The sequence below is a fragment of the Diadema setosum genome, chromosome 13, assembly GCF_964275005.1.
Source record: "Diadema setosum chromosome 13, eeDiaSeto1, whole genome shotgun sequence".
Taxonomy (NCBI): domain Eukaryota; kingdom Metazoa; phylum Echinodermata; class Echinoidea; order Diadematoida; family Diadematidae; genus Diadema; species Diadema setosum.
In genome coordinates, this window is record NC_092697.1 from 16,477,903 (window position 1) to 16,497,158 (window position 19,256).

General features: G+C 39.1%; 1 protein-coding gene across 1 annotated transcript in view; it reads left to right on the top strand.

Moving 5' to 3' along the window:
* LOC140236818 (protein zyg-11 homolog B-like) overlaps positions 1–9,115 on the top strand; it is a 35,389-nt gene extending 26,274 nt beyond the window's left edge. Inside the window, exons 7-12 of the mRNA XM_072316755.1 lie at positions 872–1,033; positions 2,032–2,079; positions 3,835–3,902; positions 5,615–5,744; positions 7,798–7,948; positions 8,793–9,115. Coding sequence (XP_072172856.1) covers positions 872–1,033; positions 2,032–2,079; positions 3,835–3,902; positions 5,615–5,744; positions 7,798–7,948; positions 8,793–8,965 — 732 coding nt within the window. The 3' untranslated portion in view covers positions 8,966–9,115. The remainder of the gene's footprint in view (positions 1–871; positions 1,034–2,031; positions 2,080–3,834; positions 3,903–5,614; positions 5,745–7,797; positions 7,949–8,792) is intronic.
* The last annotated feature ends 10,141 nt before the right edge of the window (positions 9,116–19,256 follow it).

The following is a 19,256-nucleotide window of genomic DNA, read 5'->3' on the forward strand; positions in this document are numbered from 1 at the left end:
TAATTGACAAATGTTTGGTGCCTTGATAAAATACATGGTTTGGTATCGTGTCCCTGCTACCAGGGTCAACAGAGGTACCTTGGTACTTTAAAAACGCGTAGACCCGGCAGGCGTGGGGGCGCTGTTGGATGATAATGCCAATCACGTCTAGCATTGATACGAAGATTGCCGAAGAAGAGCTGTCATCAAGAGTAAAGCACGTAGGTGTTGCTAGGTAATGTTGCCTTTGTTGTCTTCTGCGTGTCACGCAGTCTGTAGTGATGCCAGGGTGCGTGCTCCTTAGTATGATGTCACAGAAGAAGTATGCTAAAGCTGTCATCATCAGCCGAATCACAAGCCGAACTGTGATCGGACCACTGACTACAGTGGATCGGACTTCTTCGGACTCATGAAAATGGGTCAAAGCATGAGCGCTAAAGAGGAGTCAATAGCATAGGTCTCTGTAGGAAACTTGCGCCGTCTGCCGGTGTACGCATTCGACTTAACCACCAGGTCTATGTGCCTTTAATTGACGAATGTTGGGTGCCTTGATGATCTACAAGGTTCGGTATTGTATCTCCGCTACCATTGCTTGGTCAACAGAGGTGCTTTGGTACTTTTTACAGACAAACTTTGAGTGCCTTGATGAACCATAAACTCAGTATCATGCCCTTGCTCCCATTGTGTTAGGTCAACCGAGGTACATGTACCTTGACACTTTTATTAACAAATGTTGGGAGCCTGATGAACCACAGGGTTAGGTATTACATATCCTCACTACCAACGTGTTTAGTCTACATATAGTTTCACCATATGGTTTTTGTATGATTCAGAGCCACATTACTTCATTTTAAAGTTGGTTTCTTCTTCATGCATTTCTATTCGTGTCCAGAAATTGCTGCAAATAGTGAAACAGAAAGCAGAAATCCGCTCTGTCGACATCACCCTCAAATTCACCTTGAGTGCCCTCTGGAATCTAACTGACGAGTCGCCGCCCACCTGCTCTATTTTCTACAATGAGGGTGGGCTTGATCTGTTCATCCGCATACTTGAGGTGAGTACTTACAGTTTTGCTGGATGTGCAGGTTTCCAAACAATTCTGCACTCAAAGGAAAAAGTCCCGGTTTTAGGTGTTGTCGGTCCATGTGATGGATGCCAGATTCTTTTTTTTTTAAATGAATGAAAAGTGCATTGCAACTCAATACAAACTGAATATTGTGAATTCTCAACCAAGTGTTACTTAATGGTAGTTCAGATTGGTTGTGATCTCTGCTTTAGACCAGATTTTAAGAATGAGAGTAGTATTCCAAGTGCAATGCATCAATGTTAGAACTTGCTCGGGCACTTCTGAGTATTTTTTTTTCTTCCCCCTAGTGCTGTGAGCAACATGAGGATTTTAAGTGTCTAATGGTTGTGTTTGATACGTAAAACAACTCAATTAGTGAATCCAGTTGCAAGTAATGAATAATTGTGAAGTGCAGCAAGAGGTCAGATGTAATGACTGTAATGTGATGACGAACAAATTGAAGTGTGTATTGCATGGTAGAGATGATACTGATAGCAGAGACTCTAACCCCAAGCACCTTCTGATCTGGAGATTCTCCCGCCTGAAACCCCTAGCAAACGGGAGACCAGTATGACCTGCGAAAAACATGGGATTGTGCTTGAAGCAGCCTAAAATTATGCTAAATTGGCATGAAATTATGTCACATTTTGTCAGCCAATTGTGGTGCCTCGTCAGATGACGAGCAAAAAAAAAAAAAAAAAAAAAAATGGTCCTCACATTTCTTTTAGCTGCGAATTTGATATCTTGCCCGATCAGCTGACAAGCAAAAAACCAATAAAAATTGAGGTGCCCAATCGCATTGGATATATGAAAAAATCATTCCAGGTTTGAAAAAGGTGTCTGGGTGGGAGAAAGATCATTTCAAGCGGGAGAACAGGAGATTTTGTGAAAATTGGCATTCGGCAGGAGATCTCCCATTGAAAACGGGAGAGTTGGAGTCTCTGTGATGGTATAAAAGTAACAAATGGTCTGAATTCTTCGTACAGATCTTCCCTGATGAATCCACACTGCAGACCAAAGTTCTGGGTCTCATTGTAAGTACACATGATTATCACTTTACAATGTTGCTAAGTTTTGTGTGTCTTTTTATGCCTCCGCCAACGAAGTGGCCGGAGGCATTATGTTTTCGGGTCGTCCGTCCGTCCGTACGTCCGTACTTCCGTACGTCCGTACTTCCGTACGTCCGTACTTCCGTACGTCCGTACGTCCGTACGTCCGTCCGTCCCGTTTTGTTTTTGTCGATATCTCAAGAACCGTGTGGTGGTTTTGCATCAAACTTGGTATGAGGATATATCCTTGGGGGATGATACTTTGTGTGGATTTTAGGGTCACAGGGTCAAAGGTCAAAGGTCACAGGTTATTTTGTGAAAAAAAAATTGAAATTTCATGTTTTTCTCCATATCTCGCAAATGGTTCAAGGTATCTTCATGGAACTTAGTATATATGCTTGTACCGATGGGCAGTGATTATCTAGGGAAGTTGGGGGTCATGGGTCAAAGGTCAGGGGTCAAAGGTCAAGGTCAACTCCTCAAAATATAACTACTTTCCTTATATTTATGCAGTGCCTGAAGGATTTTTTTTAAACTTGATGTATGCATGTATAACCCAATATATATTCTGTGGGAAGTTTCTTGCCAAAAGGTCAAAGGTCAAAAGGTCAAAGGTCAAGTGAAAGTGCTAAATTGCACTTTTTCCTCCATATCTCAAAAATAACTCAAGGTATTGTCATGAAACTTACATATTTATGCATGTTCTACCTAACAGTGATTCTCTTTGGAACTGTGGGGTCAAAGGTCAAAGGCCAGGTTTCGATAATACTATTTTACCATTTGATACTGAAATTATACTTTTTCTCAATACCTTGAAAATTACTCAATGCATAAACTTGTAAAAGGGTCAAAAGTCAAGTGAAAATCATCAGTTCCCCCAAATACCTGCACTCTTGATGTTTTAATCATTCATCCAATTGAACCTAGTTCTAGGAAAGTGAACATTCAGCACATTTGTGGCAAACCTGTCATTTTAATATTTTGCCAATTGTGTGAAACTGTCATCACACATTGTCAAGACATTGTACTATAGACCTATTAGGAGAACCATGTATTATGGCGGAGGCATACACCAGTCGCCGTAGCGACATTTCTAGTTTTTCTTACATTTTTTACATGTCGAGATAGATAGGATGTAACTGACTGAGTAATGGTCGCTGGGGCGACAAGACCTCGTATCTACAAAATGTCAAATGTTCAGCAAAAAATATGGCAGCCAAAGCACAGCATCAAATGGGAGAGCCTTTCCTTTGACATACGCTGTAGCATTGTGGCTTTATTTTGGGGGTAAGACAGCTAGGATTTGGACAGGACATCACTTAACTGATTGTCTGACCATTATTCAAAAAAAGTTATTTTCACCAAAATTTAAAATACGAGGTCTTGTTGCCCCAGCGACATAATACCATTATAATTCTGTTACGTGATCTTTGAGTGTCTGAGAATGATTCATTTAATTTTCTTTTGAGAATTTTTAATTTTTTCTTGACTTGCTTAATGTGAAGAAAATGACATGCCACAGACCAGCAATCAACATTAAAGCTTTGGCAAGATACTTGAATGAAAATATCTGTATATATCTTGGAAAACTTTAGAATCAGGTGATGTGACAGAAGTTACTGTACAGCCGAGCATGTGTAGATGCATGGTGCGTCATAGAGTACCATGTGACACTTTGGGTGGTATGATGAATGGTGTGATTCCAACTCGGGGGTTTTCATTTTGCTCTTCCTTTTGCAGAACAACATTGCAGAAGTGAAGATCCTCCGAGATAACCTGAAGAGAGAAGACTTCCTAAACCACTGCAAGTAAGGCTGCATATTTAAGATTTAGCGTACAGAGAAACACGCTTTTGAAACATGGATTTTAAACATGGTTTGTAAACATAGTTTGACAGAGGAGAATTTATAGGAGTTTCTCCCGAGTGTGTTTGCGGCTGGGCTTACTCAGACTGCGCCATTGCTCATCTCATAATGTGCAGCTTTTCCCTTGGCAATTGGGCAAATAGGGCACGTGCCACTGTGATGTCATAGAAACCGTGCTTGAGATTGTGGTTGTGTTAACACTTTCAAATCCTTTTGTTACTAGTGAAATACATTCTTGAATTGCTCCCCCATGATGTGTTTCAAAACCATGTTTCAAAACCGTGTTTGTAATCACAACTATCATTTGCAGTAATATTTAAACCACAAAATGTGGTTTCAAAGCCATGTTTCTTGCAATAAAAGTTTAGTTTAAGCCCACCATTCAAGTAAAATATGTTGTCATGTGCCCAGTGTCATAAAGAGACTTCCATTTTTTGTATTAAACTTACATCTACTAGCACGCAAAAAGCAACAACTAAGAATGCCCTCAACTCCTAGGTCAACACATGCATGGCTGCTGCAATGGGAATTGCATTTATTGTAGGTTGCAATTGTCATAGAAAGGGAGTATCATTTTCGTCATTTCAAGTTCGGTGCTGGTGTTAGGGTTACCGTGGGAGACCTGTATTTACTTCCATAACAGATGCACGTTTTACGTGCAAAGTCTATGCTAATGCAGTGCTCGCCCACGTATACGTAAACGAACACTCTAGACATGGCTACATAAATCTGAGCCTGGGAGCAAAATTAAGATAGTTGTATTTTGAGGAAGGGATGAAATTTGTGGCATTTTAATCCGTCTTCCTCACCATGTGTCTAAAACTAAGCAGTTTTGGCTACATCTTTTGATATTTGACTGTAATCACGGGCCATCACTTTTTTCGTCACACAATTCCCGCGGAGCTCGCGGTGGTGCGATTCCAACACCTAGTGCTGGTGATCGATAATTTTGATCGGTATCGCCTCGTTAATCTGACCGTCGGTGTTGGAGCTTGATTTAACCCTGTTATTTGGGAGCTAGCACTAGCACTAGCACTAGCACCGAACTTGAAATCATCCAATGAATTCTATATAAAACAGGCCCAGGGCCCCGTTGCATAAAAAGGTGCAGTCAAGCATAAGTCAGGTGTCAGCCAGTCAGAATTGAGTATTCAGAGACTTGTGTTTGATTTCCTGACCTCCCCCCCCCCTTGCTCCTGTGAGAATGGAATATTCCTGCGTTGCAGTTTCATACCATGTTCAAATTGCCATACGGACAAAAAAAAACAAAAATCAGAAATGACATAGAAAGTTACAGAATTTGAAATTTTCTCAAGTTTTCACCAAATTGATGCACTTTGGTAGAGGCTATAGTGCCATCAATTCACAAGTCTACCATGACTTTGTACACCAATACTGTATATGCCATATATTCGACAAGTCTAATTATTTGCAACTAGGGCCTTCAAAAAAACAATTGTGTGGTTCGTTCACGATCATGTAGTACAGCAATGGACTTCCTTGTATCCTTGTACCATTATCACACGCTAAAAATAAAACAAAACAAAAACAAGTGCAGAAATAATCCATAATGTCGTCCTTGCATTATGTCCTTGCATTATGTTGGGCAAAATTATTGCAGTGCTGTGTCTGTCCTGTTGACACCACTTTTATAGGCGCCTCCTGGAGAACGACCAGATTGAGGTGAGCTACTTTGCTGCCGGCATTGTTGCCCACCTCCTGAAGGATGGCGAGGAGACGTGGGCCTTCAACCCAGACCTCAGGGAGAAGTTCCAGCAGTCTCTGGTAAGAAGGATATCAGCTGATAACCTCTGGTTATCCACCAGCTTGAGATTTGCATTGCGTTCCATTCAGCTCTGTTTTGTTGCTATCAAAAGGCCAGTTGCATGAGAGTAACATGGAGTTTACATTACTGCAAAGTTTGATAAATCTGGAGATTCTATTGATTTCTACTTATTTGACACACCTATTTTATTTTTATGCCTCCGCCACGAAGTGGTGCCGGAGGCATTATGTTTTCGGGTTGTCCGTCCGTCCGTACGTACGTCCGTACGTACGTCCGTACGTCCGTCCGCTTTCGTTTACGCGATAACTTGAGTAATATTTACTGGAATTTTACCAAACTTGGTCCAAGTATGAAGTATGATGGGGCAACGATTTGATAAGATTTTGGATGAAATCGGCTAAAGGTCAAAGGTCAAAGGTCAAGGTCAAATCATGAAATTGTATCCGTTTACGCGATAACTCAAGACTGTATGGAGCAAATTTCACCAAACTTTGTTGGAGGATGATGTATGATGGGACAATTACTTGATTAGTTTTTCAGTGAAATCGGACAGAGGTCAAAGGTCAAAGATCAAGGTCAAATCCTAAAATTTATCTGTTTATGTGATAACTCAAAACTGGATGAAGCAGCTTTCACCAAACTTGGTCCAAGGATGATGTATGATGGGACAATTAGTTGAGTAGATTCTAGTGACATTGACAAGAGGTCAAAGGTCAAAAGGTCAAGGTCAAATGCTAAAAATGTTGCTATTTCCCCCATATCTATGCAATGCCGGCAGTTATTTTCTTGAAACTTAGTGTAGACATGTACTACTGCGTAAGGATTCTCCAGAGAGAGTTTCATGTCATAAGGTCAAAGGTCAAAAGGTCAAAGGTTAGGTGAAAATGTTGCAATATCACTTTTCTCGCAAATGGTTCAATGTATCTTCATGGAGCATGGTACATATGCATGTACTGACTGGCAGGGATTATCTAGGGAATTTAGGGGTCATGGGTCAATAGTCAGGGGTTCAAAGGTCAAGGTCAACTCCTCAAAATGTTACTACTGTATTTCCCTCATACATGCATACTAGTATATGCAATGATTGCATTATTAGTTTTAAAAGTGTTTAATATATGTACATATGTATTACTTGATGGAGATTCTCTTGGAAATTTCCAGCCAGAAGGTCAAAGGTTAAGGGTCAAAGGTCAGGTTTTAAATGAAAAAAAAAAATTGTACTGTAATTACACTCTTTCTTCATACCTTGAAAATTATACTCAATGCATAAACTTATAATAAGGTCGGTCAGAAGTCAAGTAAAAATTTTCAATTCCCCAAATATGTGTACCTGCACTCTTTAATAGACAATTATAGCAAACCCAGTTTGTGGAAAGTGAACATTCAAGATATTTCTGACAAACCTGTTATTTCGATATTTTGCCAGTTATGTGAAACTGTCATCACACATTGTCAAGACATTGTACTATACACCTATTGGGAGAATCATGCATTATGGCGGAGGCATCAGTCGCCGTAGCGACATTTCTAGTTGCCACTTTCAAGTCATGAGAACATTTGAGTATATTGCCCTGCATCACTTTGAGCTCTAGTTGATCTCCTTGGTTTGTTATGTGTAGAAATTTGGACAAGTAGTTGGCGTGGTACAGCTCTTGATTAGTGATAATTCTATGAAGCTTTGGTAAAGATGATTTTTATAGTCATTTTTCACTGAGGGGCATGCTTTCCAACATGTGTGAGGTATTCTATTTCTCCTCATGCTAATCCTATTTCTGCTTTGAATTTTGATGGATATGCCTTTTACAGTTGTAACCCATTATAAATGGGAAGGTTACACAGGGTTTGCTTTAGGCTCATGTGAATGATGTCCAATAAAGTTTGCATGCCAAATACCAACCCGAGATGAGAGATTTGGACATACAGTGTACATGTAAGTATGTGCAAAGAAATGCTTAATAGTAGGTATGTCAGATATAAATGTTTCAGAGTACTCAATATTGTGTGATGTTACTGGCTTCATTTCATACCATCTCCTGTTCCGACCACCAACAGCATAACAGCATCTTGAAGTGGAAGAACCCTGCCGGGGAGATGGTGGCTTACAGGTCTTTCAGTCCTTTCTTCCCGCTGCTGAAGTGCTACGAGATCCCAGAGGTCCAGCTCTGGTCTGTCTGGGCAATGCAGCACGTGTGCACAAAGAACGGTAAGGGTCTCGTGTTGTTATGAAGCGTGTGCTGAACATGAGCCCTAGTGGCACAGACCAGAGACCCTTAATTGTGACGTCTCTGGTTCAAGTTTGGCGACGGCAGCAGTTGGTTTTGTGTGTGTGTGTGTGTGTGTGTGTGTGTGTGTGTGTGTGTGTGTATTGAAGGCACTCTATCCTCATTGCCTAATCAGAGGGGACTTAAAGCTTGTGATTCCATTGCAGTTTCCTTAAAAGTATTTAAATGCTTCTCTAAAGGTCGCACTACTTAAAAGGCCATGTTGAATACATCCAAACAAACAAACATAATGCAGACATTCAAGCTAACATATTAAGATTATGATAAACAGCAGTGAAATAGTTGATTATGATTATTGTTATGCTTATTATGATGATGATGGTCATCATGATCATCACCGTTACCATAACAAGCAAAATATTCTTAAAGCTTAATGTTTTTCATGTTGTGACTCTACTGGCTCTCATATGACTCTTCAGTGCTACTTGTCTAAAAATACTGGTATAATCACCTTATCAAATACTTCACTATTAGCTAAATGGGATTGAACTGAATCATTAAATTTTAAAGTGGACTGTTCCTTAAAGGAAATATGCTTAAAATGCCTAGGTTTCTTTGGTACTTTAACCTACAGAAGCAAAGTGTGTGTAATGTTAGGACCAGTACAGATCATCAGAGGCAATTGTCTGCATCCGTTCTTCTATGTGTTGCCTGTGATAAAGGAGCTAAAGAATTCATAAACTTATGTATAGAATGTACATTGTATATAAATGTACTGGTGTTATGCTAATAAGAGTTTTGTTCCTCCTGTGTGTGACCCTACAGCCAGCCGTTACTGCCCTATGTTGGTCACCCAAGGAGGTGTGGATCTGCTCAGTGAGATGGTAGCCAAGCACGACCTCCATCCGGACGTCCATCGGGTGGCCACGAGTGTCCTGGATGTCGTACGCCAGAACCGAACGGCCGTCGCCAGCCCCTGTGACACGAAAAAGAGGTGATCGCCCAAGCCAAGAAGTCTTTCATTGTGCGTGTTTTGAATTGTGGTGGACGAGGGAGATGTGGAGTGAAGCACAGGTTTCATCCCCCTTCCAAAGGATGGGATTTAGTGCTCACTTGATGACGATGCTTGTGAATACTGGACACTTGGACACTGGACATTGCAGTGAAAATTCCCTCCGCTGTGGTCATCATCCTTCTTGCGTTCAACCATTTTTTTTCTTCCCCCCCCCCCCCTACAGTCAGCTGTTTTTAATAAGGGGTTCACCCAGAGCATGTTTGCATAGTTGGGGTGTGAAAACTATTTCATGCATCGTTGGGAGGAGGGTTTTCTTTCTCACTGTAATATGTGGCTAATTGTGTATGGACACCTTGTTTGATGCTAGGGCAGTGTCGTGTATAGGAGCCTTGTTTAATGTAAAACCTGCATCTCCTAACAGAACTCAGCCATGTAACATGTACCTACGTAAAAGCAAGTCATTCACTCTATTAGCATTTCATTGAGTGCTTGTTCAATGCAAGAGTCCTGAAGTGTGAATAGATCATTATTCATTTCTGTCTTAATCAGTTATTATCAATTACCTTGTCAAAATTTAATCTTGAAAGTTATGATTAAACCTTCTCCCAATGTCACAACTAACCTATAATTTTTTTTTTTAATAGTTTCCACAAACTAGCCACTTCTAATGCAAGGAAGTTGTGTTTCTGTAACTCACCTCTGAAAATACTGTTTGTTTTATGGTTTCAACAAACTAACCATTTCTAATGTGAAGGAGTTGTGTCTTGATCATGACATTTCTCATGCTTGTTTTGTGGACAGTGTGTGGAGAAACCAAAAAAAAAAAACCCTTCAAAAACACTACTTTTTGCAGTAGGAGGAATGTTAGCAAACAGGATTGAATGCCTAGTGTGAGTTTTCTTCTTCATTGAGTGCCTGATCGTTTAGGAGTATGTGTAAAAGCATTATTCTTTCTGAGTGTCCCCAGTTGGCTCAGTGTTAGGCTGCTGCTTTTTTTTTTTTTTTACCTCATTTATGATGCTGAATAGGTGCATATTACTGTATAAGCTGTTATTTTTGCAAGGGTTTGATTTTTTCGTGAATTTAAATAACAACATGCAAAAATGTCGCCATGTGCTGGGGACGTAGTACACTGCCTCAGTGTCAATTCGCGAATGTAGGATATCGTGAAAATGTCCGTGAACTTCTCATACGGAAACATATCTGTCGCGAAAATAACAGCTAATACAGTACTCAGCCACATTTTCTACATGAGACATGTATCCAAGATCAGAAGATTACATTTCTATCATTCTGGCACTACAGTGTACTTGTGTTGTGTAGATGTCTGCATGGCTCAGTGACAAAGGAATCTGTGGAGAAGTGCAAATAGCATCATCCGGTATAATTTCTTACGCTTGATTGACTGTCTGAACCTGTTTCTGGCCTGAAGACGTCTATCCTGATTAAGTTCACATACGTCTGCCTTTAAATTGCCAAAGGAGTTGAATCTTTGAACGAATCAACAGCTTCTTGCGAATATATTTGTGCGAGCACATCATACAGCGCTCTCAATGGATGTGCCAGCATGCATCCTTTGTACCTAGCAATGAAATTTTTTGCTCATATATGTATATTTTCGCTATAAATTTTGCACGAATGATATTAATCCATATTGCATGTATACTCTCTGCCAAATGTTTTAGTTCCCCATGACATATACAAGTAGATGTGAGAAGGGTGTGCAATCAGTTGCAAGGTCTCAGAAACAATTTCTTTGCTCGCAGATATTGCTTATTGGTTGTCAGTGATTTTTACTACTCTTTTCCTTTTAACGGTGTATAATTTTCATCATGTATTACCAGCATTTAATGGCCGTTCATTTTTCTTTCTCTATCATGGTTTCTCATGACATGAAAATATCATAAATCTTTTGGTACCTGTAAAATGATTGGCCATGTTTTGAGTGAGAAAAGATTGTATAGCTGTCATTACAAGAGGGCGACAGAGACTATATTCTTTCATTGAAGGAGAGAGCAGTACCTATGTATAAGCATAGGAAGCTTATCTACATTGTATGTACAGATGTATGCAAAGTAAATTGTGCTGCTTTGTGGACAGTGCACCATGAAACTATCCATTTAGGTGCATTTCTGCTTCAGTCATATCCCTTTCAAAAATGGATAACAATGAAAAACTTCAAACATCCTAATGACCAAATCAGAGCCAATCAGTTGGGCAAATTCTGAATATCTTTTCCCTTATATCAGATCAGCTAGGACAGAAACAGTGATTCTGTATCTATCAAAAAGATGGCTAACTTACTCTGATTGTTTGAACCCTGTTGGGAATACCACCTATAGATCCCATTCCTAACATTTTATATGATCCTCTCTGTGCTGGGGACTTTGGACAGTGTGTGCAACACTACGGGGGTTTTCTGTGCTAATCGCCACTCAAAGCACACAAAGAGTTAACATGGCTGATACCGGTAATGTCACACTCAAAATGACAGAATTCTATTTCCTGTAGACAGGTGTTTTCACAGTGTGATGGCATGGTATGTTTGCTCTGCTTTAATAGGCTGCTGCTCACTAGTTTCTAGATAATTATATCCCAACAGCAGTCTGTCTGGCACTCTGTAGGCATGGTGTTGTAAAGCATGGCTTCACAGGTTTTATTCCCTACAAATGTCCCCACCCCAAAAAAGCAAACAAACAAAAACAAAAACAACAAAACAAAACTCACAGATGAATGTATGATGGTGTGCTCTAGGAAATCATATTGTTTTTGTGGTTATTGCAAATTGTGTGAGGCAAAGTTGATCCAATCAGTATGACTTTTTGTGGGTCAGTCCTTACACACTTAGAATGGGTTTGTCATACATATAACCAAAGCATTAATTTCTATGGGGGTGTCTAAGCCTGGACACACTGTAGTACACCTACACTCCATGACAATATCCCTACAATGTGCTGTACAGCCATGAACATCACTGCATGGTACTTTCCACACCCCAACCTGGTCAGCTTTGTCTGTGTTCCTAACCTCAGGGTCACAAAATGTGATTGAAAGCCACTTTGTTTGCGTGTTCTGTGATGTGGTGCATGCTATGAACAACTTAAGTGTGCATTGCTACAGGCTTGGAATGCACAGCACTCTCTGCACCCTGACTTTGCTGTCTATGTCCTTGTCTCTGAGCTCAGGTTCACATGAGATCACATGTGATAAAAACTAAGTTTTCTCGCTTGTTTTGTGATGTGGTGCATGCTATGTCCAACCATGCATTGCCACAGGCTTGGGGAATATTGTGGGTTTAAAGAAAAACAACAAACAAATTGAAAGCCCAGAAAACAAGCAGTAAATGAAACAGTATGACTTCCAAGAGATAAGCTTTTGTGTCTTCTCCAGAAAAGCATACCTCAACGTTTTCACCTCGTACTTGTCTTTTCTGCTATTGTTTAGAGTTCAATGAGGGGTGTGTTCAGGGACATGCAAGGCCCCTTCAATGATATCTCTGCATTTTACAGTCAAGAGATCGTTATGACGTTTGCACTCTTAGACATGGACATTTGTTTGCTTGTTCTTGTCCATTGATCATGCACACAGACTGGCCTACCATGACAGCACAATAATTGTGTCTATTTATGAGCGATTACTTGTCATATTGTTGTGATGGTGTGGTATTGCCCCCCCCCCCCCCACCCCCTCGCTCTCTAAACTGGAGTCAGGTTGAACTCTGAAAATAGATGGTATGTCTACCATGTGTGTGCTCTGCCCTAAAGACCTTGAAGCATGGGGATACCATGGAGTGGGAAGGCCGGCTCCGCTGGGATACATTCCAGAATCCCTGCAACAATTTGTGTACAGCTTTATCGCTGATTTCTATGTTAGTACACACACATCCAAAGAATCTTGACTGGAGTCGAGCATTACCTATGAGTGTACGCTTCGATGCACATATTCGCTGACCGGTGCTATTCGTGGTTTTCAAATGTACCCCAATGGGCAGCGAATGAATCGGGCCACCCATTAATCTCCACACTGCTGGGTCCTTAATAAACTGACAGCTGGAATCAAAGTACAGCATGTGTCTGTTCAGTTCAGTCTGAGACAAGCGGAAGCATAGAATGACAACTAGAACTATGTACTGCTGTAAAAAGCAAGCAAGAAGAACACTATCAAGGAACCTGGATGATGTGAATGACAATCTGGGTGCAGTCCTCTGTATACCAATCATTTTTACATCATACACACTTTTGAAGCAGTGAAGTGTTTTGGGGTTCACCATTGTTGATGGATATGTAGAGAAACTACAGGGTTCCCACAGTCATGGAAAATCCTGGAAAATCCTGGAAAATCCTGGTCATGGAAAGTCAGGGAAAAGTCAGGGAATTTGGAAAATTTGTGAAAAGTCATGGAAAATTCATGGAATTGCATTTATACCTCTTGGCTATGGCAGCTTTCCAGTTTGTCGCAACTCTCATACCCTGTGATCATACTCTGGTATTATAATTGGTGTTCATGATTTCCATTTTTCCCAGTTTTGTGACATCCCAAATTCTACATAACTCCCGGGACATATACTAATGATAATAGATGTATGGTTGAGGGGTCTAGATATCGCGCACGAAAATTTGTGATGCTCTTATAATAGAAATTATTCCACAATCGTACCTGAATTTCTCAATAAATATCACGAAAATGCAGAAAAATCACCTCCCAGAATCTCCTGATGATACGATGACGGAGTAGTGCGCTCTTGCCGTTTGTATGTCAGACTTAATTTTATGCGTTCAATTTCTCAGGGTATGTAAAGGTCGCGCAGCTGCCCTATGTAGTTTCATGCGTGAAATTGTCTGCCCCTCTCTGTGGCTGTAACGTGCTTCGGCTTTCGTAGAATATTATAAACGATCGATCGGACAAATTACGAATTCTATCGGCTACGATCATACGAACGAGACAAGCGAGACGACACGTCTAGGCTACAACATCCTTAAAAAAAGATTTTAAGCTAAGGTAGGTAAATTACAAGGTAAAAAATTGGAAATTTAGTGAAAAATTTGTTCCGAAAAATTGGAAATTTAGTGGAAAATTTGTTCGAAATCAAAATTTCTTACCTGCTTCCTTCTCATGTTTAGCGGTTGTCAGGTATGTTTATTCCATGGGCGTATCGGCAAATTTTGCGCTTAGTCCTACGCGTAATATTGCTTGCTATACGCAGTTACGCTATGCGCAATCATTAAGTCCCTGCGCGAGACCTAGTACCCTTACTATACATGTCATGAGTAAGATAGTGGGTGAAACGGATGGCTGTGAGGGGAGGTGGAGGCCATCATAACGTGTCTGATTTTGGAAACCGTGAGAAAGGAAGTCATGGAAAGCAGCAATTTAGTCATGGAAAAGTCATGGAATTCTGTTTTCAAATTTCTGTGGGAACCCTGAACTATTACATCTTGCCACTGAATGATTTCTCCTACAGTATATCTGAAACCAGAGAGATAACAGCAGTAGTTCCTTTGCTTCATATGTGAAGCAAATGAAGCTAACAGGATTCTGGGTAATATCTGTTGTCAATAATTTTTCCCTTCTCAATTCTTGGGCTTCCTGAGATTCATGTAACATGGAGCTATACTTGAATATTGGGAGTGGACTGGTTACGAACTAATGTTGGTTGTCTCTATCTTCTTTCCTTTTTTTTTTTTTGGGGGGGGGGGAGGGAAACGTATATCAATAGTTCAGCAAGGCTGAAGCTGCTCATATGCTCTGCTTGTCCTTGTGATATCCCCAAAAATTATGTTTGAAAGCATAGCAAAGTTTTGCAATGTCAAGAAGTTATGCAAACCAAGTGTTTGTTTAGCAGTGAGATAGGGACATACAGTAGTCTATGAGAATGTATCAAGTTCTTTAATTTTCTGTGTTAGTCTGTTTATGATGATTCAGGTGCTGTTAAAGTGTGGTATGGCTGGTCTATTTCAACAGATTTTCGTTACGCTGGCACCATAACCTGCTTTTGTGATGCACACATACACTGCAGGCTCTGTCGTGCATTCGAACTATTTTAATCCTATTTCTTAATATTTGCTAAAATAAAGACTATCACAAATGGATGTTCTACCATCGTCAGAAATCATACTCCTGACAGCTTTGTCTTTAAAAGAAAAGAAAAAAAGAAGAAGTAATGTTGACTTTTTTTCGGTTAGTTAACTTCAAGGTCAGGCAGTGAGTCCAGTTGATGTCAGAAGGGACTAATCTGCTATTATTTTAGGCAGAGCAGTTCATTAGAAGATCAGTAAGGCTGGTTGAGGTGATGCGTGAAAACTTATCACAAAGCTATGCACCCCTTACTAATATATTCCCGTGGTATCCATGCATACTTTTTAAAGTGGATTGGCAAAGTTGTCTGACATATTTTTTTCTCTCTCATTTTGAACACTAAGTAATATGTTCACTTCATAAGTCACATTTGATTTTGATGCCCATAGTTTATTGTAACAATGAAGTGTGTGTTGGTTCAAGTGCATGAAAATGTGTACATGACAATGTTGTCATTGGATCAGGTTGTTGTTTAAACAGCTGATAAATGTTTCCTGCCAATAATTTGTGATTATCATCTATGCCTGAGAGAGTGAATGGAGAGAAAACAATGTGTAGCGTGTTATTTTTGCTCCAGGAAGTTGTGTAATCCTCATTTGGAGGGGAGAAAACAATTCTTGACTTCACACAAACTTAAAGCATGTCAATGTTTGAATGATTTTAAGACCTTCCACTCACTCTGCAGCAGTGTAAATATAATTGCCAATTCTGTACGAGGGGAAACTTGCATATATATCTATCATCAAATACTGATTTTGCGAATAGCCAATGGTTGTACTAACAAGTGGATTAATCTGACACGCTAACTTGTGAGATACAGCAATCTTTTAATCTGCCCTGTAGTGGCCAGTGTATTTCTTTCTTTTTTTTTGTGTGTGTATTTTGCTTCAGAGAAATGTTGCCTGCAAAGGGTAGTTCAGTACTTTTAAATTGATTGGTTTCACTGTTCAAAAACAGAATGTGTTTTTGGTTAAGAAAACACGCTTGTGAGATTCAAGTCGTAGCCTTTTACATGGTAAAGAGCAAATTATACAGACCCTGTCACTTTACGCATGGATTTGATCTCTTGTATGCATGGTATTAGCAGCTTTACCAAGGGTAAATTTAATTTGTCAATGTTTCAAAATTGCTATGTAGAATGTTTGTTAAGATGATACTAATAGATATGCCCAAACACTTCTGATTTCAAATTCACAAGATGTGGGTTTTCATAATTTATTTTGTACTTGTACGTATGCATTTGGAAATTTGTGGCCACAGTATCCAATATGAGATCATCAACATTTTAGTGTCGATAATGGGCAGGTAGAAAGAACTGTCACCTTTTGTGGCATTTCCTGCAAAATCTTCATAGATTTCTGAAACGGGGAAGCCCCACTTTTCACTCAGTGAAGTGAAATATGTGAATCCCATGTCTCATCTGATTAGTGTGTTGTGAAGCTATGCATACAGATAATAAAGAACAAACTGCTGCTTTCTAAATAGGACCTTCCGTACCCGATATAGCATAACTCATTTTGGCGAGCTGTAGGTGTCATTTGCTGGTGGCTTAGCAAATTTTTCTTTACGGAAGCAGACTCAGAATATCTCGTAGTGCAGCAGTTTGAATTGTCATTGTTGATTAATTCTGGAATCCGTCATTAAGTGAATCATAGTCTTTGCCAAGAGAGTTTAAGTGTTCTTCAAGCAAAAAGTTTTGTGATATGATCAGCCTATCAAGTATTTCTTTCCCATATTAGATGTGCTCTTCGGAAAGTTTGCGCTTCATTTGAAATTTATCAAAGTGTTAACTTTCGTCAAAGATAAAACAGTACCAATTTGATAAGGCAATGTAAAGAATAGCAATAGCTACTTTTGAATTCCGTGTAGAGGTGCACTATGTGAAATGAAGAAGGTAAAGGTTCTATGGTGAAGTTAACCTAACTGCTTGGGCAGTTGATTAGAAAAGTCTATGCTGGATACGAAAACGGGCTAAGTTGAAGTCAAGATTGAATTTCGTATTTTCTGTCACCCCAAATACTGATTTTAAATTGTATTTATACCACTGCAATCTGCTGATTTTTTTTTTTTTTTTTTAAATGAAATGAAATGAAATGAAATGAGATTGGTCAGTGTAGGATGTACCTTGTGTGATGTTGACCAATACTTTTTGCAATTGTCTTGAAATACATGGATGTGAATGCAAGTGATGTACTGCGAAAGGAGTGGACCGTGATGGAATACTGAGGATGAAATTAAAAGGATAAAATCATTACAAAATGGGTTCCCGTTTCTGGACTTTGAATTGGTTGTATCTTGTGACGCCCCAGTGTTTTGGCAGAGCCTCCAATGAATGTACTGTTAGTCGCCCATCAACCTGCTTGATAGACAGCCGCGCATGTGTATGTGTGTGTGTATGTGTGTGTGTGTGTGTATTTGTTGAGATACACCTAGAATGTGACCTGCTTACATTTGTATTTAGAGTTTTTAACAGATTAGATTTAGACTTATCAATATCTTTACTGTTATTAACAGTAGTGTTAAATGATGATAAGGATAGCTGTTTTGATAAAACTTTACAATGATAACCAAATGTGCCTCTGATGTTATTTTTCCCAGCTATAGTAGGATTTTTCTGTGAAAAAAACAACAACTACATTTTGAGATATAGTAATACTACTAAGTATACTGATAATAGTTGTATTGTTATTATTAACGATAACAAAAAACAATATCGTAATATTTTTACAATGATAGGATTTACAAAAAAAGTACAATACTGATGTATTTTCTTTTTCTCTTTTACTCATACCATTTTGGGATAATGTGTTCCTGATATTTTCAAATGTATTCGAGAATCTTCTTGTTTTATTTTTTTATTCTTTCAATTTTTTTTCTACTTTCAAATATATATATATATATATATATATATATATATATATATATATATATATATATATGCACTGTAGATCAAAGGGACCAAAGGGTATAAAGGTACCCGTTGATGTGTATTTCATTATTTCTAGAACTCTCAGACTTTCACAATCACACTTTTGTATCGACATGCACTGATAAAAAAGAAGTAACAATCTGTCGTACTGCACACCAGCGACATAACTCTGCATGTTCCATTGTAGATATTTTGTTTGTCTTTTTTTGTGTGTGTGTTCTGTTGGTGGACAAATAAACCGGTTTCCTCGCAGATTTTTCAATTATGCTGGCCCCAGTCGATGGTATAGAAACACTTTTGCCTTGTCATATTTAACCTTTGATATTGTGGTTCGGCGGTGCCGGTAATAACGAAGAAAATGTAATGCACACATTATCGATGCCTTTCTTCTTCTCCTTCCTCTTCTTTTTCTTTTTCTTCTTTCTCTGCGGTCCGTTTCATGAAACTATCACATAAAAGTCTTACATAAATTTCTAAAAATGAGAAAGTAGTTCTATCCGGTGAGCAGTGAGTCTCTTGCAAAGTCAATAACTTATTACATAAACTTACGAATGCTCCTAGACCACTCACAGATTTATGTGATAAAGTTATGAGAAACTCTATGAGATGACTATGTTCATGAATGATTTCTAGAAAAAAAAAAAAAGCTCTCATAAGGCCGACTTTATGGGATTTATGGGACTTTTTCGTGAAACGGATTTTATCAAAGTCTCTCATAAGTGTGTCTTAGGAGAGAGAAACAATTCTCTCATAAAACGTTCGTGAAACTGACTCCTGGACTTTTTAACTAATGGTTTCATTCATTCAGAAAATGAATTTATTATTCCATGACCGCGCTTCTCCTCGGGCTATTTAAAGCAGTCAACTCTGTAACACTTTGAAATTTAACGATGTTATTGAATTCTAACTCTGCAAATTGATTGAAAAAAGATCAGCAGATCAACACTATACGCTCTTCAAAGTATGTAGGATTTTCCTTTGTGAATCCCCTATAGATTTAATCAACGTGCGCAATACCAGAAAGCAATGCATTCACATCACCTGCTGAAGCATTTACGCGGAACTATTAATTCTATTACTCTGTATTGCGTCTCATTTTTGTTTGTTTTTTACGTCCGATATAAACTTTGAGTTTCCTCTTGGCTTATGACACAATTTTACCGTAGCAGAGTTATATATTTTCCCCCAAACAAAATACATACAATACGAAACGGTAAAACAAGCATAAAGACGCTTCATATCGCAACAAGTTTCTATGATTCAATGTATC